At 37.4% G+C, this 27,203-nt stretch overlaps 1 protein-coding gene across 2 annotated transcripts in view; it reads left to right on the top strand.

Moving 5' to 3' along the window:
* Positions 1 to 23,611, top strand: part of ATF6 (activating transcription factor 6) — a 182,928-nt gene extending 159,317 nt beyond the window's left edge. For both annotated transcript variants that reach the window (XM_051999154.1, XM_051999153.1), the window contains one exon: positions 17,665 to 23,611. In XM_051999154.1, the coding sequence (XP_051855114.1) occupies positions 17,665 to 17,876 (212 nt within the window). In that variant the 3' untranslated portion in view covers positions 17,877 to 23,611. The remainder of the gene's footprint in view (positions 1 to 17,664) is intronic.
* The last annotated feature ends 3,592 nt before the right edge of the window (positions 23,612 to 27,203 follow it).

The following is a 27,203-nucleotide window of genomic DNA, read 5'->3' as shown; positions in this document are numbered from 1 at the left end:
TCAAGATGTCCAGAAGCAAGTTTTGACTCTTCACTACATTTATGTTCACAGCCAAATGGAGAATTGGGATGTGACATTTGCCCATCTCTGCCATTATTCATCTGTCATTTGGACTTTTTCATGTGGCAGATCTTTGCTTTTGTCTTTTTAAGATTTTATGCTTGAGGAATGTGTGTTTGTGCGTTTTCTTTGTAAGACATCATAAATCCAAATAATGCCTTTCAATCTAGCTGCTACTGCCCTATTTCAGTCTTCTTCTCTGTCCATAGAGTGACTTTGCTTCCCTGTGTCTAGCTTTTCCAATATATCCTACACACTGATAACAAAGTATCTCTAAAGTACACCTCAGACTATGTCACTTTCCATGTCAAGAAAATCATTTAATGTTTCTCCATTACCTTTTGAATAAGGTCTAAACTCTTCGTCCCCAGCTTACCTTTCCACTTGTATATTCTACTGCTCCTTTACATTAACCCTATATTTCAGTCAATTTGAGTCACTATCCATTCCCTAAACAAGTATTATACTTATCTGCTTTTATATCTTTGTACACATTATTCCTAAAATCCCAAAATCTCTCTTCCCTGGGTTTTTGTCCTTGATTGTCACATTAAGTTCAGCTCAAGCATTTATTAAGCACTTGCTGTGTATTGGAGATTCCGCTAGGGGAATACAAAGACATAAATGATAAGAACCCATTCCTTTAGGAGTTTCAGTTCTGTTGTAAGAGAAATAATCTCTCCTTCCTCTGTATTTCTCTAGTTCATTATGCTTTTTTAAAGATATCTTTTGTTGTATCCATCCATCCATCACCCCAGTTAGATTGTAGGAACAATCTAATAGCTCTTAAGGGAAAAAGGAGGCATATTCTTATTCATTTTGCATCCCTTATACCTTCTAGCAGTCTTGCAACTAGTTAGGTAATCCAGTATTTAATTTAAATTTATTTTATTTAATTTATTTAATTGAATTAATAAAGTTATACCTTCAATTGTCATCATTCACTATTATTCCTCAACTCAGTATCTATGACCTCAACAATAAATCAAATGTGAAATAAAAACTAACTAGCATTAATATATATATATATATAGGACAAGTTCACTATTTCTTTCTTTTTTTTTTTTTAACAAAATCAAATTATTCAGTAGTTTTCCTAAAAAACTAGAGCACCAATCCAAATTTGAGAATCATGGACTACTTTTTCTTAATGTGCCAGTCTTTTTATTCCATTGTATTCATGAAGTGTCTACATCCTTCACTGACTCTGACCTGTTTTTATGTTCAGATTATTAAACTATGAAATTGTAAAATATTCTTTATATAGTCTAGATTTTAAAACTATTTAAATTATATATTAAATCTACTAGATTCTTATGACTGAAACATTTTTGCAGTTTTTGCATATATTACAATAAATCTTTATAAAATGAGGGGGAAAAGTATCTGCTTATCAATCACAGATTTCTTTATATAATAGCCAGCATCTGACTGAAAGAGTAGAACAGAACAAACACATTCCCTGTTAAAAAATAAAAGTTAACTTTTTTATGACAAACAGAATGATTGCAGTCTTAACATAGGTAGTTAACATCAATTTGATTTCCTTGGAATTTAAAATCATGTCAAATTCTTGGACTAAGATTACATGTCATTTTCTCTGGGTTTATAAAAGCTTCTTTGTTCATGCATGGTAATTCTCTGAATATAAAATTCTCAAGATGTACACAATGGTATAGTCAGTGACCATAGTATGTCTTTAAGAACCTATATATAAATTCATTAAGCCAAAATATTTTTGTACTTGTGAGTTCTTCCTCCTGTCTACTCAAGTACAAGTCTCTGCCTCAAAACCCCAGTCCAGTTCCTCATTAGGTATTCTTTCCAGTTTGGATACAAATAGTATATTTTCTTTCTTTTTTCTTTTTCTGAATGCTTTTGTTGGAATAAATTAATCTTCATGGATTGAGTCAGATGGTATCAATGGATGCTGTCATCAAATAAGAATAAATTATTTCATTTCTGGAATTATTTCAAATAGTCTGCTTCTAAATACAATTTTAGACATATATTCAGTGTGAGTATGGCACTTCACACATATGTGTAAATTCAAATTGAATTGAAATAGATTGCCTTGTCCAAAAGATATACTTAATGATTTTCATTTTTTTAAACAAATAAAATCTTATATGATCAACACCTTATTAAACTGCAGTTAAGAATGAGATGAATTAGCCATCTCAGATTCTTAAAATATATATATGGCTTTTTGCTTCCAAAGACTTGTTAATGTAGTTTGACTGTATGCAGAGCTGCATGCTGCAGAGCTTAAAGGGAGCAATAAAACTATTTATAAATCCAGACACCTTTACAGGAGACCCGTTTCCTTGGTTTCACTTATGTAATCCTGCAAAACTATCAGCTGTAGGTAACCCAGGGAAGTAAACACAAGGAACTACTCAGTATCTCAGCTTTTTTGGACATTATGTGATTGAAAAGCAGCCAAGTCTAATGTAGCCTGAGAAGTGCTGACGTTTCAGTGGAGAAAATGAGACTCAGAATAGCAATGTCTCAGTGGCCTTCAAGAACATTTAATCATTTGTAAGTTGGGCTCCCAACTTCTTAGGCTCCATCCTCCCTGCTCCCAGTCCCTTACTACTTCACTGGTATAGACAGTAACATCAGACACGAGGATGTCCAAGCTTCTGCATCAGGACTGGCTAAGGGTCTTATAGTAACAGTAGCATTAATAATTGGCTGTTTTGAGAGAAGTGCTTTATTTATATAGTTCACCCCAAATATAAAAGATCTTAACATATTTTACCATACTCTTCTGACCTTTTACCCTAAGGTGAATATCACATATTTGTATTTTTGGTTTTTTGTGTGTCATTTATTTTCTAATCATTTATAATTATTGGAGCAACTTCTTCATCACATCCTTCTTTCCTTGGTCACGAGTACTGAGAAAGAAAGATTGGGAAGTCTGCATTATTGAAACGAAGTTAAGGTGGTATTTAGTGAACAGCAATAAATCTGCTTGACTACTTTTTACTCTTTCTTTCTCCTTATTCAAGGGCTCAGTCAGTCAAAGCCTCATATTTCTGAACTTTTCTGTCACCTGAAATATTGATCTAGTTCTTACCAGATAAATTTACACAAAGAAAGCAATTTTTTTAATAGTATTAATAATGTTAGCTTATCAACTGTATGGATGTAGGAAACCAGCAACTGCTGCTAGTAATCCTAATGAGATCACCAACCACACTCTCACTCTGAGACTGGCAATCAGCAACAGCATATGAAAGTAAAGAAGTCCTCTTCATCAGGATGGGCTTTGTATTATGACTGCAAAGAAGTCGAACTCCATGATCCTTAAGGACTTTTTCAACCATCATTAGTCCTGTTAGCCCTGAATCTCATTGTATGTCCAGGATATTGGGATAGAGTGCAACTCTGGAATCAAATAGCCCTTAGTCTTAAGTTCTGCCTGCCAATATTTGCTAGATGGAACCATTGGCTGTAATATTTCAATATCTCTGTTCCTGTTTCTCTACCTGTCAAGTCAGGGTATTAATAATTCAGTACCTGCTTGAGTGGGTCCTGAGACCCAGACAAGATAATGTATATAACAGGCTTCTAAAACTTACAGCATTACAGAAGTGTCAGCTTCATTTATTTTTTATTTTTTTATTTTTTGCTGAGGCAATTGGGGTTAAGTGACTTGCCCAGGGTCACACGGCTAGGAAGTGTTAAGTATACTTTTAACAGTTTCAGCCTTTTACAAGAATACTTGAATTTATCAGTAATAAAATTAATAGACTATTATTATTTAGTCTGTCTTGATGGTGTCAGATGAGTTTTAAGTAATGTAAGAATCCTCGAATATTGGGCTAGGTTTTTTTATCAGTGTTCAGTGTCAGATCTCTAGGTTTGGACACATCTTCAATACTTAGTGGCTCTCAGTGAGTTTTATTGTTAAAAGTGGTATATTTTATGCCGACTTTAAAGTACAACATATATAGTCACATTTATTATTATTATTATTATTATTAACTATCAAAAGAAAGGAAAAATGAAAATCAAAAGATCGAAATGCAACTTTTTTGTGATAGAAACTGGCTATCACTCTTCTATATATATGGCTTTCTATCTCCAGTCAATCTTTCATTCCTAGAATGTACTCTCTCGTCACCTGTCTCATAGAATCTCTTGTTTCCTTCAAGGTATACCTTAAGCACCACCTTCTGTACCATATCTTGATGGATCCTCCTCCCCTTCTACCCACTACTAATGCCCTTCTTTCCCAATTATGTTCTATGTATCTGTATATATGTACATTTTGTCTCCTTTCATAAAATATAGGCTCCTTGAAAGTAGTGATTTTCATTTTTTAAATAAGAAATCTTCATTCAGCATGTACTAGGCACTTAGATGTTTAATGCTTTCTATTGATTAATGATGCAAGCTTTTGGCCTCGTCTTGGTCAATGATTTCATGTTCAAACTCCCAGTTGTGTTGTGATGGCATTCAACTGTGACAGCAAGGTTTACCTACTGTGATTAATTTAATCCAGACTAGTTCTTTTTATATATCCCTCTTATGTCACACATCAAAACCTAATTGGTTTGTTTTCATGATATTAAATGGAGTAATCAACTATATAGTAATCAAATACAAGTTGGTATTTTAAAAAAACTCAATGTGAAGAAAGTAAATAACACACCTAGTCCCATTTTGTTTGTTGCTCTTTTAGGAGTTTAAGACAAACAAAGCATTTCTCTGCACTTCTACAGAGTTAATGATCTCAGTTAATAAACATTTTAAAAACACAGGGAGAAATCCTAACGAGGAATTGCCAAGTCCCAGGGAGAACTAGAGTTTTCTAAACACCAGAAGTACCAGAACAGTTACAGAGGTGTCCATTCTTATTTCACTTTAGGTAGCCTTTTAAAGCCTATACTTCAATGACCAGATCTCTCACGTTAGTGAAGAAAGCTTTCTTCAAGAGAGGCAGAATGGTGTAATGGAAAAAACCGTGGACTAAGATCCAAAAAAATCCAGGTTCAAATCCCAGCCCTGTTTAGGACAAGTCACTTTCCCTTTCTGAGCCTCATTTTCCATAGAATTGATTGTTTGACATGGTCCAGGACTGCCCATCATGGCATGCCCTCATCAGAAGAGGTGCTGTAATCTATGAGCAAAGCAGAGTTGAATTAGTCCAAAAGAAATGTGAGATGTACAAAGTTAAAGAAGTACCCCAAATGTTCATAGGGACTATTTGTGTCTAGCCTGTGGAGGAGCACTCTAAGCTGGTGTTGGTCTGATCAGCCATAGTTAGATACAAAGTAACTTGACTTTCCTAATTTGTAAAATTTATATAAAATGTATCTGAGGTTCCTTTCAGCTCTGAATCAATATAATATTTATTGGACTAGATTTTGTAAGACGATCTTCATAGAGCTACTGTATGGACCTGAGCCTCAATTAATCTTTATTTATATTTCCTTTACTAAGGTATGACCATTTTGCCTCTTTACCTTGATAGTAGACTTCTCATAACTCTCTATAAATCCAGCTATAGGGCTTCCCCCTATTCTTCATTTCATATACAGGTAAAATATCTGGCTGACTTTTTAAAAAAAATTATTATATTTATTATAACTTTTTATATTATAACAGAACCCATGCCTGGGTAGTTTTTTACAACATTATCCCTTGCACTCACGTCTGTTCCGACTTTTCCCCTCCCTTCCTCTACCCCCTCCCCCAGATGGCAAGTAGTCCTACACATGTTAAATATGTCACAATATATCCTAGATACAATATATGTGTGCAGAACTGAACAGTTCTCTTGTTGCACAAGAAAAATTGGATTCAGTTTGTGGCAGCCCTGTTTGTAATGGCTAGAAGCTGGAAAATGAATGGATGCCCATCAATTGGAGAATGGTTGGGTAAATTGTGGTATATGAACGTTATGAAATATTATTGTTCTGTAAAGAATGACCAGCAAGATGAATACAGAGAGGACTGGCGAGACTTACATGAACTGATGCTGAGTGAAATGAGCAGAACCAGGAGATCATTATATACCTCAACAACGATACTGTTTGAGGATATATTCTGATGGAAGTGGATCTCTTCGATAAAGAGAGCTAATTCAGTTTCAATTGATCAATGATGGACAGAATCAGCTACACCCAAAGAAAGAACACTGGGAAATGAATATAAACTGCTTGCATTTTTGTTTTTTTCCCCTGGGTTATTTTTACCTTCTGAATCCAATTCTCCCTGTGCAACAAGAGAACTGTTCGGTTCTGCACACATATATTATATCTAGGCTATACTGTGACATATTTAACATGTATAGGACTGCTTGTCATCTGGGGAAGGGGGTGGAGGGAGGGAGAGGAAAAATCGGAACAGAAGTGAGTGCAAGGGATAATGCTGTAAAAAATTACCCTGGCATGAGTTCTGTCAATAAAAAGTTATTTAAAAAAAAGAAAGAAAGAAAAATTGGATTCAGAAGGTATAAATAACCTGGGAAGAAAAACAAAAATGCAAACAGTTTACATTCATTTCCCAGAATTCTTTCTTTGGGTGTAGCTGCTTCTGTCCATCGTTGATCAATTGAAACTGAATTAGATCTTCTCTTTGTGGAAGAGATCCACTTCCATCAGAATACATCCTCATATGTATCGTTGTTGAGGTATATAATAATCTCCTGGTTCTGCTCATTTCATTTAGCATCAGTTCATGTAAGTCTCTACAAGCCTCTCTGTATTCGTCCTACTTGTGATTTCTTACAGAACAATAATATTCCATAACGTTCATATACCACAATTTACCCAGCCATTCTCCAATTGATAGGCATCCATTCATTTTTCAGTTTCTTGACACTACAAACAGGGCTGCTACAAACATTTTGGCACATACAGGTCCCTTTCCCTTCTTTAGTATCTCTTTGGAGTATAAGTTCAATAGTAACACTGCTGGATCAAAAGGTATGCACAGTTTGATAACTTCGTTCACAACTCCACCAACAATGCATCAGTGTCCCAGTTTTCCCGCATCCCCTCCAACATTCATCATTATTTTTTCCTGTCATCTTAATCTGGTTGACTTTTAGGACATTTTAGGTGATCTTAATCTCCTGCCCTGTGATCCTTTTCAGCTGATCAATCTAGTCACAAGTGATGAGAGAGACATGTTAGCAGCTGTGGATTAGGAGGGTTTTGACCCAGACTGTCCTTATTGGAGGAGAGGCAGATTTCCTCTGAAGGAGGGCTTCCATGATGACTACCACCCTTGAAGTCAGCCTCATATTCCTGGACTAAGCCACTGTGCACCTGCTACACCCAGCCCAAGTGTCCCCTCTCTGACCAGGTTCTGGTCACGTGATGTCCCTTTTACAGAACAGCCTTGTCCTAAAGGTCCCTTCCCTTGATGTGTGTTCTCTCAGCCTCCTTCTTCAGTTTCCTGACCCAGACTTCTTGCAATCATATTTCCCCAGTAAAGTCCTTAGGTGCTGCTTCTTTTTTTTTAAATCAAGGTTATCTTATTCTCAACTCAGAATTGAAAGGAAACTCAGAGGCCCATCTCTGCCTCCACAACAAAGAGGTTCTCTTCCAGTTTGGATGCTTGGGTGCCTGGGGTAAGGAGCAGCCTCCTCCCTGCCATGTTAGCACAAGGTCCCTATTTATGAGTTCAGATAGTACAATAGAGTAGGAAAAGAAATCAATGCCCTCGGACTTTGAGGACTAGGCTTCAGATCCCTGTATCTGTCCCTGAGGATAGGGTGCAAACCCCCAAGCAAACATTGCTAATTGTAATGGGCCCCAAATCTGGTCCATCTTTTCTTTTCCCTTTAAAATCTACCATACAATGACTTCATCGGTTTCAGTGGATCCCACAACTACCTTCTTAATGAAGATGATTCCCCTATATGCGTATTAAGGCGCAATTTCTTTCCTGAACACTAAATACACTTGTTTCAAAAACTGCCTTTGGACATCTCAAATTCAGTCTCCAGAAGACTTCCCAGACACATTTCCAGAACAGAATTCATTTTTTTCTTTTCTCTAAACCCTCCCTTTGGCCACTTTCCTGTTAATTCCTAGGCTCAGAGCCCCAGAGTCATTCTCCTTTCTCTTGTCAAACCTTGCCCAGTCTCTCCCTCTCATTGCTCGTGAATGATCCCTTCTCTTCTCTCATGTCACCTGTGGCACCTGCAGCACCCTTCAGCTGAACCATTTCAGTAGACTTCAGATTTGTCTCCCAGCCCTAAGTCACCATTCAAATCCTTTCTCAGCAGCCAAAGTGATTTTCCAGAAGCTCAGTCTAAGACACTTGGTAAACTGCAACGTTACATCCTCCACAAACAGAAAATGCCCTGGAAGGCTCCTGGGGTCTTCCACAGTCTGGCCCCTTCCTCCCTTTCAAGTCTTCTCATATCTTACTCTCCTTGGTTCATTCTTCATTATAGCTGCACTGGCCTAGTTGCTGTTCTTTATACACAACTCTCTGTCCCCCAGCTTCCATTGTATTAGCTGAAGTTTTCTCTATTTCCCCTCTCTTCCTAAGTGTGTAATCCTTTTCCTAACCATATTTCCATTCCTTTCCCCCACTCTCCCATGCTGGCCCTCTGAGATTACTTCTTCCATCTATACTTGGGCGTCTCATATTCACATAGTTAAATTTAAGCGTGTTGTTCCTTCTCAACGCCCCCGTTTGAATGTCAGGTTCTTGAAGGCAGGAACTGTAATTTTTGCTTTTTTGCACGCCCAGGTTTCATCACAATGCCTAGCAATAGTGAGCACTTAAAAAACATGCTTATTGACCCATTGTCTCACTAAAGTTCCTTTTGTTTTTCATGAGCTTTTTGTTTTTACATCACAGCCTTTATCTCATTTATTCAGCAGTTGTCAGAGACATATATCCATGACTTTTTATTGTTTCCCTCCAATGTTCTCATTGCTAGATTTTTCATCACTCCACTGATTATCCAGTATCGTATAGAGAGACCTGCCCATCACCTAGCTTTAAAAAGAAAAGTTTTTGTTTGTTTGTTTTTGCCAAAATAGGTTATTATTGGAGGTTACAGATAAAATGAAAAGGTAAAATAGGCAGGAGTGATAGATATGAAATAGATTTGGGAGAACAATAGGATTATCAAGGAAAGGAGTTTGGAAGAATCTATTAAAGGCATATGCCCTTAGACCTGAATAGGCCATTGACTGGCAGGTTAAATCCATAGAGGAGTTTAGCAGACTCACCAAAGTTAACTATAATAGGGAGAGAGATGCCATGAGGAAGGAGAGAGTACTTTATGTTGGACCTAATCCTTAGGCCCTAGGACTTAGACAGCAAAGATTCTTGTATTGAGTGTAGGGCATGTGTCTCAGAAATTCTGAGTGGTGATTGGAGTGAAATTTAGGTTTTCACATTCATTTGCATGTGGAGTGCTCCTGAAATCTTTTGTGTGTGTATGTGTATTTTTCATGTTAAACACACTTTTTGTAAAGCATTCCTCCTCAGTTGTTTGCATTAGAGATTATGGTTTGCCAGTTAGTCATCTCCCAGATGGATGATCCTAACGGTATCTTGGCAGGCTATCCCTATTTCTCTGTGTGTGTTACAGACTGTTTTGAATCCCATCGTGGCTTAAGAGTTTTTTCACCTCTAGTGGTCAGATGCTTTCTCTGGCTTTGCCTATTCCTGTGAGAAAAAGGCAAATTTTATTGCTTATAATTAAAGTGTGATATTTCATGTGTTTCTTTTTATTTATTTGCTTGGTTTAATGTGGATTAACACACTCATATTCTATACTTTTCTGATTCATTTGACCTGTTTGTCATCTCATTCTGTTTAGTTTAGAGAGCTTGAAAGAACTTGTCAGCAACCCAACACTAAGCTATGACTAAGCTATATGTTTGTATAACAAAAGAACATTGCCCAAATATGAAAAACTTGACTTTCAGCATTCAATATATCTCATAACCATCTCACCAAATACTATAATTGTCATTATTATTCAACATTTAGATGTGCAAAATACCTTACTATCCTTCTCAAATCATATCTTCTAACTCTCTAGTCATCTGATGCTTGTTTTGCTACCTTTCCTCAGGAAATATTTCCCTTTTTTATATTATTCCCATTTTTACTCAGCCAAACAAACTAAAAATTATAAGGAACAGGGCTAGCCTCAAGAAAAATAGGAAAATACTTCCCAGAAAGTCCTTCCCTCTTTGGTATGCCCTCCCTCCCTCCAATTATCCATTGCCCTCAAGTTTTCCCTTTCTTTCTCCTTTCTCTGGATCCTATCCTGCAATAACCTCACCAGGCTGATGTAAGGAAAGCCTTATATAAACTTTGGGTGCTATAGAAATGTGAGTTAGTTTTGGTTTCTTCATTTACCCCAAGGTCTCAATGACTGATAAGCCCTGGATATGTTGCTGCCCTCTCACCCTTCTGCTCCCAGTGGGATCTGATTTTAACAGTAAATTAAAATGACGAAACCCTAGGGGTGAGATTTGAGGAGTCTACCAGTAAGTAGAAGATTGAGAAGGAGCACAGGGATTTTCCTGGTGCCCCAGAAAACATAATGCAAGCACCATCCCATAAAGTTCAACCTTAGAGTCCAAACTTTGCTGACCTTGATTACCTTGGTAATTCTTGTTCCTGAGAACTAATTCAGTGGCCTTTCATACTTAATTAACACAAGGACATTTTTTCCTCTCTCTCCATTTTTCCTTTCCCTCTCCTATTACTCTTGCTGTGAAGCCCCAATTTGAGGTAGCAAGCCTCCTGAACCTTCCTTCTCCCAGAGCATACTTGCCTCCCTGGGTTCAGATATCTGTAAAATTCCTAATGATCTTTTCCTTCTTTTCTTCTGCCACTGTTAGATTCCTACTTCTAGCATCTATACTGGAATTGCATATAAAATATTTCTAGTTGAGTGATATTCTAAATCAGAGGTCAACAGACTGTAGTATTTATTGGGTCAGATATGGCCTATTCCCTTTTGTGTGTGTGTGTGTGTGTGTGTGTGTGTGTGTGTGTGTGTGTGTGCTCTACAACTTAAGAATGGTTTTTACATTTTTAATTGTTTGGAAAGATCAAAAGAATAATCTTTTGTGACATTTGAAAATTATGTGAAATTTTAATTTCAGCATCCATAAAAGTTTTTTTGGAACACAGCCACACTCATTCATTTACACATTGTCTCTGGCTGCTTTTATGCTCTAGTGGCAGAGTTGAGAAGTTATGACAGACCATATGTGGTACTGTCATTAATTTGCACTAAGTCTCTGTAGTGATGCAGTTAGAACTTGACAGCATCTTCAGTGCCAAGCATATTGCCTTGCCATGACATTTTTTTTTACCAGTGCATACCCATTATGTCAAAACAAGAAAGAAAAAAAAACAGGACTTTGAATATCACACTTCTGAGGCACAGTGGAATGTGGATTATTTTGTTAGTGAAAAGCAACTTGTTTGTTACACAATGTGCTAGAAGAATATAACATAAGACAACATTACTGGACTGTCTTCACCATGATATTCCCAACTCACAGGAAAGCAATGGCCAGAAAAATGAGGAAATTTAAAATGGAATATCTCATCACAGCAGAATTTGAGAAAAATAAAAAATTAAATGAGGCTGCAACCATCCTAAGTTCCCTGGTGGCTTAGCCAAGCAAGGAAAGCCATTTACCATTGGTGAATTGATTAAATCATGTGTGATTGCAACAGCCTAAGAAATTTTTCCAGAGAAAATACTTATTTAAGACTATTGACCTTTAAGCTCAATTAAAATCACATACTAATGGATTGATATCAGTGTTTGGCAGTACATATCTGGATGAAAAGGCGTTTTCAGAGATGAAATGTAAAATTTCATTACAGATAAGCATTCAGAAATGATCATTTTCAACTACTTTTGATAAGGAGCACTAACTGTGAACTCCAATAAAGCAAAATGTTATATCTCCCCCAAAAAAGAATTCCACTCTTCATTATTAAGTCTGTATTACCAAAATTTATACTCATGTATTGTTATTAGTATATTTTTAATTTCATTAAATTTTGTGGAAATTTGTTTTCTCTCATTAGATAAATGCCTATATAATATATCTAATTTTGCTTCTGTCCACAAAGCCCAAAATATTTACTGTCTGATTCTTTACGGAAAATGTTTACTTACCCTGCCTTCTAAATATTCTGTAACCACAGCTTTTCTGCCTGGAGAATCTGTTTTCTTCATTCTGCTCTCCTCTTCCACAACTAGATCTCCCTTTCAACTCCCTGGATTCTCTGGATGAGGCTCATTGGTTCACTCCATTCTAAAGTGCCTCATTCACTCTTTTTTATTTTTATTTTTGAAGTCTTTTTCATTTTAATAATACTTTATTTTTCAATTACACGTAAAGATGAATTTTCAACATCCATTTTTGTAAGATTTTGAATTCCAAATTTTTCTCTCTTTCCTTCCCTTTACTCTTGTCCCACTATATATCAAGCAGTCTGATATAGAAAATGACATGGAAACTCATGTATTTAAAAGGAAGAGCAGATTGTACATAATAGATTTGTAATTTCATGTGCAGAAAAAATAAAATAAAATGTCTTAGTTTAAGGCAGTCCTGTTGCACTCTCATTGTCAGTTCTCCTCAAACTTAGTTTATAGAGATGTTAAGTAATTCTGTCTGAATAACATAGATATCATAATTAATTTTTAGTCCGCTGCCTGGACACAGATCAGTCAAGTTTTCTATTCAGAAAGAATCCCCTGAATTCAGCTCATAGAATCCTACTCTTTTTTGTGTGTTTTCTAGTTAGGTGTCAATCCCATGTAGTCATGTAGGTGTGGCCCATGTAGTCATTACTGTTGGAAGAAGGAGGTAGGGAAGCCATTTAAAATATGGAGTCTCTCTAGCCTAAATCATTCTCTGCTGTAGTTTAAAATCACATTGTTTTCATCACAGCCAAGTCATGTTAAAAATTCTCAGATTTACAGCTGGAAGGGACTTTAGAGACTGATCCAACTCCCCATTTTACAGAAGAGGAAAATCAAGTCCCAGTGGGGTGAAATCACTAAGTGCCCAGGATCACATAGGTAGAAAGTGCTAAAAACCAGATCCCTTGATTCCAAAGCTAATGCGTCACACTTGGTCTCCAGAATTTCCTCAGTGTTGTGGCCTCTCAGTTTCTCATCCTGGCTGTGTGGTTGCTCATTGATATTTAGGTTTGGGGAGGGGGCAGTTATCAGCAAGCTTTAGCCATTCTGGATACATTTAAGTTAATGATTTCTGCAGGTGGCTTTGCTATATGAGAAGACCTAGTCTGATCTTAAACTGTCATCTGGATTCAGAGTTAATCTAAGAAAGCAGTAAAAATTAGTAATATGTATTACATGTCTCTGATCCATGTGTTTCCCATTAACTGCCATTCGATGCTTTGGGACACACCAAAAAGAATGAAAAACCAACAACAGAAACTCATTTCAGTTGTGTTTAGGGAGTGGGGTGAGGAGAAGGAACCTCATATCTAAAAGGAAGTGATTGACAAGGTCCCTTGAAATTTGAGTTCAGTTACATGCTCCCTTCAGAATGACAGCATATTAACATCTCCCTGGTTGAAAAAAGAAAGTACCTGTTCCAAATAACTCAGTAAATTAGAGGAGGACAAATTTCATTTTTTAAAGATAAAGTAAATCAACTGATATCGTAGAAGTCCAAAAATTAGAAAATCTGCTTAGATTTACATTTCTATTATTTAGATGAGGAGTAATTTAGTGATGGTCTTCAAGTTTATGTAGGATTAATTGAGATAAAGTAGTATCCAGCTGTTCTCTATTTCCATTAACAATGAAACAGAAGGAAACTGACAAACAATAATAAAGATTGAAACTAATAATGCTTGTTAGTATAAGGAAAAGTTTCCAGTTTAAAATATTAGGAAGGTATCTTCTATAGGTCTTTAGCAATAAAATAACTCATCTGCCCTAGATAGTCTTAAAGGCAGGGAGGGGCCTAGATTGGTCAATTTCTCACAAATCTTGAACAAACCTTATTACTCTTATCTTCTGCTGTTTAATCTGTGTAGGCAACTTTAGCTCTACCTGTTTATGTTTTTCAAAGAGTAACGGGAATAGTAACGCATCTGATTGGTAAGATGTGAAATCTCTGAATAGGCTGTTTGCTGATAATGAAAGAGTGTTGAAGATCTGGAAACTTGGGTCCCCATGCAAAGTCAGACACTAGCTGAACATCCCTGGGTTAGTTTCCTCATTTATAAAGTGACGGTCATAACATGTGTACTTCCTAATTCTCAGTGTTACTGTGACAGAAATTGTAAAGTTTAAAGCACCACAGAGAAAATGGATTGTTTTTCTAATTTCTAAGTAGCAAGAGACCGAACAACATGAGTATTGGAGATTTGAGTCAATTTGAGTATAGTTGGCAACAGTTCTGTAGCCGCAGAATTTAGAATTTGGAATTTAGGAAGCCCCGAGACATGGACTGTACTTCTGGGGAAGGTATTGGCAGCTTTTTCTTTCTACTTGAAGCTACTGCAACTCTCCATAAGCCCAAATATAGGGAAGAGAAAAGCAACAAGCATTTATTAAGCACCTTTTAAGTAAGTGCCTTGGCACTGTGCTAAGTATTTTACAAAAATCTCACTTCAGAGGAGATTCATTAGTCCTCTGGAATCATGTTGGTCATCACACTGATTCTTTCAAAGTTGTTTTCTTTTACTATATTTCTGTCATTTAGATATCATTCTCTTGGTTCTGTTCACTGCACTGTTCATCAGTTCTTACAAGTCTTCCCAAGTTTCTCTGAAACCAACCCGCTTTATCATTTCTTACAACACAAAAGTGTTCCATCATATGTAGATCATATAACTTGTTCGTCCTTTCCCCAATTTGTGAGCCACCTCCAATTCTTTGCCACCTCAAAATAGCTATAAATATTTTTTATACATCCTTAGAGTTTGTTTCGCTTAATACTAATCCTTCTCCCTTACTCTGTTCTTCTCCTTTTCTTCTTTACCTCCAATTTCTTTTATTTTTATTTTGATTAAAGCAACAATTAGGATTTTGCTGAATTCAATTCCCCTTCAGCCATCTGGGAAGTTCTTCTGGTCCATAGTGACATAACTACTGACTTTTGTTTGGTCTGGGAGTTGTACCCAAGAAGGCTGTGGGTTAGGCTAGATACTGGAGCTGAGAGTCCACTGCACTCCTGTGATCTGAGCCATATTTCTGCAGCTTGTTTCTGAACTTCCCTCCTATCTCAGTACACTCCCAGGATCTCTTTATCTGTGAGCACCACCCTCTGGCACAGGTTCCTTTCTCAGTCCATCTTACATCTGTGACCCAGAATTGGGTAGTGGGTGACAAGAGTTGCTCGGTTACTCCTCTCAATGTACCAGTATAGATCTGGTGGTATCCAGTATGTGTCTGAGAAGGTCTCTTATATTGGTACACAGCCTCTCTCTGTGTAGGAGTGCTCCATGAGCAGCATGCTTCTGGCTTCACTCCATTCCTGGTGTCCACAGACCTTTCTGTCTCCCTTGGTCTGACCTAAACAAAGGACTTGCTATGACTTTTTCAGGATTTTCCTATCAGGATTCAGTGCAATGTGTTTTCTAGGTCTGGTTGGAAGAATTTTGTGCACAGCAGCTTAACTACATTGCTTTTCGGGTTGCTTTGCCATCTTGCTTCCCAAGTATATATTTTTAATATTTTCATATATATATTTAAGATCAAGAAAGAAAAGGGATTTCCTATGATTCTCTACATGATAGGACTTTCCATTGCATATATTAATTTTGAAAATAAACTTTGGTTTTAACCTTAAAGTCCTTTAACAGCTTTTCCTCTTTCCTCTCTTGGTGCCAGATGTGAAAATATATTGAGAACCTTTGAAGTTAGAATTAAGCATTCTAGAATTAGAACATTGTTCAGTCAAGAAGGGAAGCTATATCTCCAGGAAGGAGGCTAAATTTGCTGTCAGATGCCTTAAAGCTGTCACCACTCCTTTAGTTAATGTCTTATCTTTTTATTCCTAATTGGGAGTGTTCTGATGAAAGTAGAAATTTCACTAATGAATGAGAACTCATGAGATGACAACAAAGGTCTCTTTTCTCCACTTAACATGTTACACTGCTCTTCCCTACAGTTGTGTGTGCTTTTCAAGATCCCCCTTTCTCCTTATTGTTCTAATTACATATTGTAACGACCGTGCATTTAAAATCAGCCGGAGTCAGGAATTCAGGATAAGGGAAAAATCTTCAATCTTTATTGAAGTGAAGAGATGAATAAGGATTGTGATAGCAATATGGGCAAGAAAGATTGCGATAGCAATATGGGCAGCTGCGACAGGAAGCCAGCTAACAGAGAGAGATCTGAGCTGAGAAAACCCGTCGTCGCAATGGCAATGCAATCAGTCTCTCCTTCCCCTTCCTTTTCCACTCCCCTGCCTCCACCCACCAAAATCGTCATTTCCTATACAACACATCAGGACTTGCACAAAAAGTGGGCAGGGGCCATTCTTTCTCCAAGCATATATATTAATAGAATATTACTATTTAGCCTCATGTGCTTGGGACCTCAGTGCATCAACTCAAGCCTCAGCCCATTACAACATATTTTGCCATTGTATACCAAATGAAGTCCAAGTATTCCCAATTCACATGCCATCTTATCTATGAAGCCTTCCCTATTCTCCCAGGTCAATAACAATCTTTCCTCTTTGATCCCATACAGGACTTTGCTTTGACCTTCTGTAATGTGCTTTATTTCCCCAGATTTTCTCTTTATACACTCTTATGTTTCAGCCAAAACAATGACAAAACTCACAGATAACGATAACATTACATAAGAAGTGAGGATTCAAAGAGACATAACACAGTCTGTCTTCAAGGAGCTTACGCCTAAGGACATCAAAAAAGCTGAGAGGAGGGGAAGGTTACCCAGCCTGGGGGCATCCCATCACTAGGACAGGGAATGATCTGAAGAGGTGTGCACCTCATGGCTGTCCTGTAGGATAATGAATTTCTGGAGATAGTGAAATTTGAGTCAGCTGGGTGGGAAATGATGAGGTGAATTCCCAAGTGACCTCCTTAAATGGCAGAGGGTTAGAAAGGAGCTCTCCAGTGTCCATCTGCTACCCCCTACAACCAGAGGAAGAATGGGACCCCAAGGGCAAAAGATGCTGGGGAAGTATGACTTTCATGATTGATTTTATCTTGCAAAATGACAAGTATCTGGTGAGCATGAAATCCAGGAGGTCAGTTAGATGGGAAATGGTCATTCCAAGACCATTATTTTTTCCTTCAATACCCTTCTGTCTCCCATTTACAGTAATGTCTGTGAATAGAAGCACTGTGCATTAAATTTGGCTGTGGTACTGTTCCTTACCTGTGCCATTGAAGCACTTGGAGCAATTGGAATTGTGAAGTGGTTATGAATCACAACTGTGATGGCATGTTAGGGATAAGATTAAAATTCAGTAGCTGGCAAAAGTCCTCCATATCCATGATAGTATATCTCACAAGTTTTTCCCTTTTTTAGTTTCTTTACATCCTTGGTGCTGTAAACTCAACCACTAAATTATAAGTTCCAATAATTATCTTCTTCTTTCTTCTCTGCAGAGAATGTAATCAATGGACAAGATTATGAAGTGATGATGCAGATTGACTGTGAAGTGATGGACACCAGAATCCTCCACATCAAGAGTTCTGCTGTTCCTCCCTACCTCCGAGATCATCAGAGGAATCAGACCGGCAGCTACTTTGGCTCTCCACCAGCCGCACCAGAGGCAACAGCCCACGTTGTCAGTGCTATCACTGAATCCTTGCAGTAGGCAGCTGATGTGCTTGCTGCCACAGACTTCCCCAGCCGAGGCTAGAACTCAGCCAAACTAGATTGGTGACGGGCTGTGTGTCAGACGGGTACATCTTGCCTCCGTCTTTTTGACAGGCAATCTAGTATTGCCCAGTGATCTAATTCTGAGTCTTCCTATGGGAATGATAGAGGGAGCAAAGGAGGAATGCTTTTGTTTTCCAACAGACTTCCCACTAATACAGGTGGTGCTTGTTTTTTTTTTTTTTTTTTTAAATTCTCAAACGGACAACCCTGGCAAGGTTTCTCAAGAGGCAACTTCAGTCCTTGGTTCCTCTATCATTGCCCTTCAGATCTATTCTGTACTTTCTGGATTGTACTAGCCAGTCAATCCCTGTCTTGTGTTTAAAAGGAGATCTCCTTCTTTCACATCAGCTTCTTCCACCATCCCTCCCCGAGGCATGCCTAGTGTTGCTACACTTAATTTAGTGACACATTAATCATTTTTATTTAAAGCAAAAACAAAGCTCGGAGGTCAAAGCATTTGGGCAGATCTAATTTTTTCATTTGTTATTATGAAAGCCCTTTCTAGGGCTGGTGTTTATCCAACTGACAGGTCTCAAAACCCAACAAGTGAAAGTACTCGGCTACTATGAATCTATATTGAAAACACTCAAAACAGCATTGCTTTCAACCCAACCTAAAGGGTAAGCAGAAGAGCCCTCAATTGGCGACATTTAACCTTAATATAGAATTTTTCATTCACATTTCACATTCACTATTTAATGGGTCTGATGCTATGCTTAAAAGTTGTTTAACATTGCATGGATGATATGATGGGGAACATAGAAAACATGCTGATTTGAGAAGATGACATTTCTGTTTTCACTAATAATTTGAGAATGAGAGTACAGGAGTACTACTGTACAGAAGTGCAGGAAAGTTTAATGTGGAAAATGGAGGAAGAAATAGCTAAAGTAATAAAAGTTATTAAAGCTGTGAAAATATTGTGGGGCCTCTTTGAAATAAAGACTTAGCTTTATTAAATTAATTCCCAGGGAGTGCATGTGCTCTGATCTTCTCTTCAATGATATCTTATATAGCTTCTCAAGGCCTGCAGAAAAATACCTCATTGTATTTTTGGGGAAAGGTTGTTGCATGGGGGGTAGGGGAAGAGTGTTCTTTCTGTGTATTGCACTGATAGCAGATCCAGCTGATAAGTATTGGTGTAGCTTATAACTAGGCAAGCCAGAAACTATTTCTTCTGAAAACTAATAGATTGTTTGCTCATTTTGGGAAAAGCAGACATATTTGCTAGGGAAGTCCATTTGGTAATGTAGCAACAGTTTTCACATTCACTGTGGAGGAGACATGACAGAATTAGATCTTCTTTGCTTCCCTATAAATGACTACTGTTTTCATTTGCATTCCACTTGAATTGTATTTCAGTAAATTTTGAAGATGGATAGGAACATTGTCCACATGGTACCTCCCAGATCATGTAGAACTGTTATTCTTTGACATATATTTCTCATTCCAATTACTTAAAACAGTTATCTTCCTCTAGCCTTTGTTATGGCATTTTCTAGACCCTTCATTAATCTCAATATGGATAAAACATTTGCTGACTCTCAGATTCAGTTTTTCTTTGTTAGATTTTATCCTATTCCTTTTAGGCCATCCCAGTACATTCTTTTTCCTCCTTGAAAGGAGAGGAAAAACAACAATTCTATCAAGCCTTAATGTTTATTTTTTTCCATTTGTGGTGTTATCTTCATGTTTGTGAAATTGGGTTCAACTCAAGATTTTGAAATCTTGCTAATATTTCTAACCCTCTGCAAAGCAAGGCGCCTCTCTAAGCAAATGCCATTCCTCTGAAGTTAGATGATCACTATGGGAAATCAGCCTAACTTGCCTGAAAAAGAAATACATGTACCAAGAAAGAATTTTGAGACTTTAAGGGTTAGTTAACCTTTCTGTTCTTTATAACCCCAAACCACTTTAAATCAGGACAACCTAGTCTCTTGCTGAATAGTCTTTCAATCTTTCTGCATATTTATCAAGAAGATAAATATGGAAAAGCCCTGAGTGTTCCTTGCTGAATACTGTGTACTTTGATGATGGGAGAAGGCATATGCTAAAAGCTTGAAATGTTCGATTGGTCATCTCAAGAAAATTCTTCTCTTAGCACATTTCCTTTATGCCTCTTTATGTGAGCTAATTCAGATTGTCTAGTTTTGATTACTCTGGGGAGGTGGATTAGAAATTCCCACACTGTAATTCTCTGGAGGATTTGAAGTTAGATAATTCTGTCATCAGTTTTTATAATCAAATACTTTAAGCTCTGAGTAGTCCTAACAGGACCTACCAGAATCTTCCATCTCTTTGCACTAATCTCTAAACTTGGCAAAAAGAAACCATTCATTGAGTGGGCTTCTTTTTTTTTTTCTTGCCCGAATCTTTGGTTTCATCTCTGTGTGATTTCTCCAGCTTTTCTTGAGGTCTCTGTACTAATTCACTAGGCAAATTTCCCAACTCATAACCTGAGTCCTCTCCTGGGTGGGACATACATAGGAATCAGCCACAACTTTGTGGCAATGTGGTGATGGACACGTGGGAGCTTATAGGCAGATAGGTCTGAATATCCATGTTGTGTGAATATGGTGGAGGAACCACAGACTTATGTCTCAATCTCTCTATTTGCCTTATGGCAGTCAGCTCTTCACACACTGAACCCCTCTAGATGAATTCATACGTCACAGCCTGACTGCTGAAAATTTATACCTCCAAAACTTGTTTTTGGAGGAATTTGAAGGACAACTTTCAGATTTATCTCCCAGATTGCTTCACTGTTTTCTTAAATTATTTAAGTCCATTGTTTGATAGTGGTTTCCCTTTGAATATTTGAATGACCTTATGAGACAAAATGACTGGCATGCATTTCTGTTCAGGAAATGAAAAATAACTGTGTACGTGAATGAAACCAGACCACAGCATCACCATTGGAGCATTGCAAAAGAAGTGTGAGCAATGTTAACTTTTTTTTGTTGTTGCAAGTTCTTTTAGTGGGTTTTCAAAGGCCCGCTTAAGAGATGCACAGACCCCAGCAGGACTTAGTTGGATATATTGTGTGACCTTGCACTTTGCCTTTCAGCCAAGAGTACTCTACTGACTGGCAAAGCAGACAATGGAAACTTTGAAGAGAAGGATTTCTCTGCACAGTTTAGACAGAATAAAAGTAAAACAGATGTTCCATCACACTGACAACTGAATCAGGTGATGAAGGGGCTTTGGGCGGTTTCTCTCATGACTAGGTTAATGCATTCTGCATCAGGCCTGGAAATGGGCTCTGCTGTGTCTGAAAGTGCATACGTGTCCAACTCGAGATAGCACCTTAGTTTTAAATAGTTCCTTTCCAAGCAATTTGAGAAAGTGATCCCTTTCTCGGCAATTAGATTGTTCAAAAGTTTGCATTCTGAAAGGTTTTTGTGGGCTGGGGGAGGAGGTGTCTAATTGCAACATCTTCTGCTGTCGTTTCTTGATTACTACCAGCTCCACCTTCCACTGGCATGGTTCTTTTTTCACTTTAGCAAAAAATATAAAAGGTGCTTGAAATCAAACACAGCAATATTATGAGTCACTCTTCAGTGTTGAGAACAAAAAAATTCTTGGAAATAGATGAGGAAGTTTGGATCCAGGCTGATTTTCAGTGTATTTTATTAGAGACACAATAATGTTATTAAATGACATTAAAAATGTTATTGATTTGATTCCTCCTGTCCTGTGCATGCGTACTTATAGGCAAAATTGGGAATCTGATATTTTAAAGTCCTTTCCTATGTTACTTAAACTCATTAAAACTAGATTTGTGTCAAGTTCTTCCCTTACATGTCATTTTCTGATTCCTGTCATTGCACTAAATTGATATGATGAAATTTGACAAGCATCTGCCGTGGCAACCAGGTCTGTATTTCCATATTTGATCTGAGAACTGCATGGAGAATAGTTTTCAACCAATGCCCAATTGTGAGAAAGTACTTACTATGCCAAGAAATCTCTCTTTTCATAACTAATTTTGGAAGTGTCCAATTTTCTATTATTGGAGATGGAGTAAAGGAAATAGTGTACAGATGGAGTCCTTCTTTCTTCTGTGTGACATCATGAAATCTGTCTACCCATGAGCACCTCATTCTTCTTTTACATGTGCCTATAGACGCTTTCTTCAACAGAATGAGATATGTAGCTGAATTCATAGGATCTGAATTTGCTATTAAACCATTTCAGTAAATTACTCATTCTTTCTGACTGCTGAAACTGTCATAATGCTATAGCCATCTCTGCTGACCCCCTGTTTTGTTTCCTTTACAGTAGGGAGCCTATAGACTGTTTACCTTATGTAGATTAACATTTGGCAACAATGAGGATCAGGATTGTCATTTGTCTTGGTCTGGAACTGTTTTGTTTAAAAAAAATCAGGGCAGAGCAAAAAACATTTGCTCGTAGGATGGCCAAGTGTAGCTTTTGCTTAAAAAGCATGAAAGGAGTGATTAGAGATGGAGACCTGAGAGAGACTGGAGTTCCAACTTCTAATTGCCAATGAGAGGGGGAAAAATCGCAGGGTTTGGGTTTTTTTTTTTTTTAGTTATTGTTGTTAGTTTTAAACACAACTTCAAGGAAATAAGAGATGATATTGCCATAGCTTTAAAAAGCTGATGTAAATTGCAAATTAGAAACATTTGGGGTGACTAGATTTTATGCGGCCCTCTCTGCTCTCTTGTCACCCAGAACACTCCCCATTTCTGAAGAGAAGAGCAAAACTATCTCTTGATAATTCATCTTTGTATCGTATATGCTGCATCTGAGATCTGTCAAATTAGCACACATTTGCTTGCCATCCACTGGTTTGTTTATCATTCACACCTCAAAAGATGTTTGTTTTATGTGTGTTTTTAAAGAAAAGTAGGTTTAAGATAAAAAAAATAAATTTGACATAATTTATCACTTTTGGTTATCACTGTGCTAGACTCCCCAATGATATCAGTGGCTCTCAGTTAAATAAAACATTTTGAGTAAGAATGGAAGTGTCAGCACAGAGATAACCCACTAATTTATTGGTTTGGGGGTAGATGTTATTCAGGTGATCATCTCCAGATTGATTCTGTGTTTTCAGAATTTGCTCCTCTTTTAGGAACCAAGGCTTGATTTTTAAAAGATGTGCGAGTCAATTTGCTTATGAGAAACAAGCCTGTTCTTATTTTCTAAATATTTGCTAAAATTACCGGTGATGAAATTATGAATTTGTAGTTTCCCCTTAGTGTTTGTGCAGAATGAAAGCAAGCAATGAATCCCTCATAGTTAGAGACTACCATGCAATCTTGAATATAGGAATGTTGGTTTCTAGTTCTCATCACATTGGCAGCTCCAGTTGGCCTAGATCCAGTTGTTTCACTTGACTAGCTTGAGTTTCCCAATAGAGGAAATGAACAAGCTCTTCCTGGAAGAGATAGATACCTGAGAGTTTGTAAGAGATGCTGTTTCGCCAGGATCATATCTTTAAGATTATATCCACATTTGCTGAATTAATTTGCATTAAAGATGAGGACAGGGGAAAAGAGAAGACAACATTTTCTCCTTTGATATTTATGTGGGATCACAATTCACAAAGGAAACAAATGACAATATGTATTTAATGCTTTCCAACAAGTCTTTATAATGCTATACCTGTTCTTGTTTGAAATAAAGAATTTTTAATTTTCATGCTTGGTTGTTTTTTTTTTCCCTTTATATAGAAATAAGTAGAAGATCCAAAATAAATAAATACTTAGTATTAAGTGAGTTAGAGATGAAAAAAAGAAATATGAGATGATTTTGTGGTCTGTTGCTATTTAGATTAAACTATTTTTTTCCTAGTTAAGTAAAATTTTCCATTATGAGGCCCAGTTAAGTTAAAATGATATTTCATCACAAGTGGAAGAAATATACAAAGAACAAGGGTCAAAGGTTCCCTTTGGAACTAAGGCTGGGACTAAGGAGGAGGTCTACGGCTTGGGTGGGAGTGACCACACTTGACCAAAGCAGTGGCCCAGGGCAAGGGGCTGGGGCACACTTATAACCTCAAGCCAGCCTCCAACTTCTGAACCTAGCAGCAAGAATGTGAAATTGAAAAGGGGTTGAGGATGGGAGTGGGGAGTTCACTCTTGGAGGACACCATGCTCAAAGCTTTATTCAATAACTCACAGACTTGGAATCCCTTACTATGTGCACATGTTATATCAATTATTAGAAATAATTAGCTCCTGAAGACAAAGAAATTTTATTTCACCTTCAACACCTAGCAAGTATCTTTCCTGTAAAAAACACCTATTTGGTATTGAATTGAATTAAATTAATAACATAAGTTTGATGGTAGCAAAGGGTCTGTTAAGGAAAAAACCCAACTATCATTTTCATGGATCCTCATTTAACCCATCTTCTCCTGAAATGGAGAGAATTCTGGTCAGTGGAAGAAGCTGGGCCACACAGGGACAAAGAAGTTCTCAGTAGTGCTTGAGGTTGGTAAGGTCACATGTCAGCCAAAGCCATGCCTTTGTCATCTCCACAGAACATGGCTACACAATTTGTTGTTGGCCCCAAGGCACAGAGTGATGCATTCCATCGCATTAGCTCTGGTTTTATTTCATTTCTGTGATTTCTGGCTCTGAGGAGCTGTGTGTTGCCTCCTCTGAGTCTCAAAAGCTCAAGAAGACAATGAGACAGAAACAGCAGCTCCCTTGCCTGCTCCAAGATTATTGCTATCTAGCCAGGCTGTTCCCAGCAATGTCTTAGCACTGTCTCCATGACCCAAGGGGAATTTGGAATATATTCATCAGCATCTGGCAAAAGTGATTTTGGAACCATTGTCAGTGATATTTAAAAGAACATGAAAAACAAGAATGGAGAAGGGAAACAGTTGTCCCCATTAAAAAAAAAAAAAAGTCAAGAATGGTTTACAAACTATAGGCTAGTGAACTTGATTTCAATTCCTGAGAAAAAAAGTTTTGGTTGGTGAAAGAAGTGATTATTACAAAGAATCAATCAGTTCTTCATCAAGAAAAGAAAGTGATGATTACAAAGAGCCAATCAGTTCATCATCTACCCATGATACTATTATAACCCCAATTTTTTTAAGAAGAGCACTCAATTAGTTGATGAGAAGAATGCTGTGGTAGAAAGGTTTAATTAGATTTTAGAAAAGCTTTTGATAAAATATCTCCTACAGTTGTGGGGATGTTGTTTGTCCTTCCATTTTGAAGAGGATCAATGGTAGGAGAGTGATGTCTTGACTTGTGCGTGAATTGAATTAGAGTGAGGCAGAGTTGTGCAAAGTCATCACTTAGAATCCAGTGACAAGACAAAAGTCAAAACAACTGGTCATGGCCCCTGTGCAGAAAATAGATAAAGAGTAGATGACAGTTCAAATTCAGGTTGAATGGCTGGTCTCAAAGATTGCCTTAAGGTCAACATAGCAATTCTCTAATAGAGGTACACAGTGCTCTGTGCTTAGTTCTGGGCTATCGCACATTTTTCTCAATATTTTGGATAAAGACATAAATGGTATGCTCATCAAATTTGTAGATGATCCCAAACTGGACAGATGGCTTACTTAGTGAAGAACATAATTAGCATCCAAGAAGATTTTGACAGGTTAGAGCAGGAGTGAACAAACTGAAGTCGAGGGGACTGCTCTCAAAGCTATGAATTTATGTATTTTTAGCATTTAAACATGAAATTGTATTGTACTTAAAATGTTAAATCTATTCTTAATTCACTGAATGTATCCCTCAGCTGTAGTTTGCCTATCCCTGAGTTAGAGCATTGGACTGAAAATTCAATAAAGATAAATGTAGTGTTGCATTTGAATACAAAAATTCAACTTCACAAGTATATGGAAGATCTATGGATAGGTAGCAGTTGATATGAAAAAGATTTGGGTGTTTTTAGCAGACTCAAATTCAATATGTTAGCAGTGCAATGTGTCAGGCAAAAAAGCTGATGCAATCTTTGGCTATATTACGAGGGTCTTAGCTTCCAGGAGTATGAAGATCTGCATTTGTCAGACCTCATGTGGAGCATCCTATTCAATTCTGGACACAATGGTATAAGAAAAATATACAGAAGTTAAAGTCTTCAGAGGAGGATAACCAAGATGTTGGTGGTCCTTGAATCCATGACATATGAGGATCATTTGGGAGAACTGGGCATGGATAAAAGAACACTAAAGGCATCTGCAAGTGTTTCAAAGGCTGCCATATGGAAAAGAGAATTAGACTTGTTTTATTTGTCTCCAAAGGCAGAAATAGGAGTGATGGGTGGAAGTTATAAAAAGGCAAACTTAGACCTGGGATCAGGGGAAAATTTCCCAAAGATTTGAGGTGTTCTAAAGTAGAATGGGCTGAAGAAGATGATTGAGTCCCTTCCTCAAAGGTCTTCATGGGTCTACTTCTCAGGGATGTTATAGTAAGTTATGGGTTGGACTAGTTAGCAACTAACATCCCTTCCAAATCTCAAATTCTGTGACTCCAAGGACCTTAGGGTTAGAAGGAATCTAGCCCTCTAAATTTCAATAAGAGGCTGTTCTATGATCTACCTAGTAAGTGGTCATCCAGCCTTTTTGCTTGAAAGCATCCAATGAGGGAGAACCTACTACCTCTAGCTATGTCCATTCTACTTTATGATAGCTCAGATTGTTAGAGAATCTTCCTGACCCCCAGCCTAATAAATAAAAATTCCTCTATTTTCAAGGAGTTTGCATTTCTACTAGAGGGAAAGAAGGAATTTAATGTATACAAAATGTGTAGACAAAGTCAGAAGAAGCGATTTAGGAGGGACAAAACAGTAAAACCTGGAAGGATTAGCAAAGCCCTCATAAGGGAAGTGACTCCTGATCTATGCTTTTGAAAATAGCTGCATATTCCATGAGACAGAGGAGAGGAGGAAATTAATTTCAGGCATTGAGGCAGCAAGGTGATGCAGTAGATAGAATGCTGGGCCTGAAGTTGGGAAGACTAATCTTTCTGATGTCAAATCCTGGGCAAGTCATTTGCTCAATTTGCCCCAGTTTCTTCATTTGTAAAATGAGTTGGAGAAAAAAATGGAAAACCACTCCAGTGTCTCTGCCAAGAAAGCCCCACTGAGATCATGAAGAGTCCTATGCAACTAAATAACAACAATAATAAGGAATACTATGAAGCAGAAGGGAGGAGGAAATGCATTTTAAGCACAGGGAACTGTTTGTGCAAAGATACTGGAGCAGGAGATAGATAGAAGGTTCTCAAACAGGGAACATGTAGGGAAACATTTAAGTTAAAAC

Source organism: Antechinus flavipes, chromosome 4 (assembly GCF_016432865.1).
Source record: "Antechinus flavipes isolate AdamAnt ecotype Samford, QLD, Australia chromosome 4, AdamAnt_v2, whole genome shotgun sequence".
Classification (NCBI taxonomy): domain Eukaryota; kingdom Metazoa; phylum Chordata; class Mammalia; order Dasyuromorphia; family Dasyuridae; genus Antechinus; species Antechinus flavipes.
The sequence above is the reverse complement of the archived record's forward strand: the minus strand, read 5'-3'. Positions and strand labels throughout refer to the sequence as shown.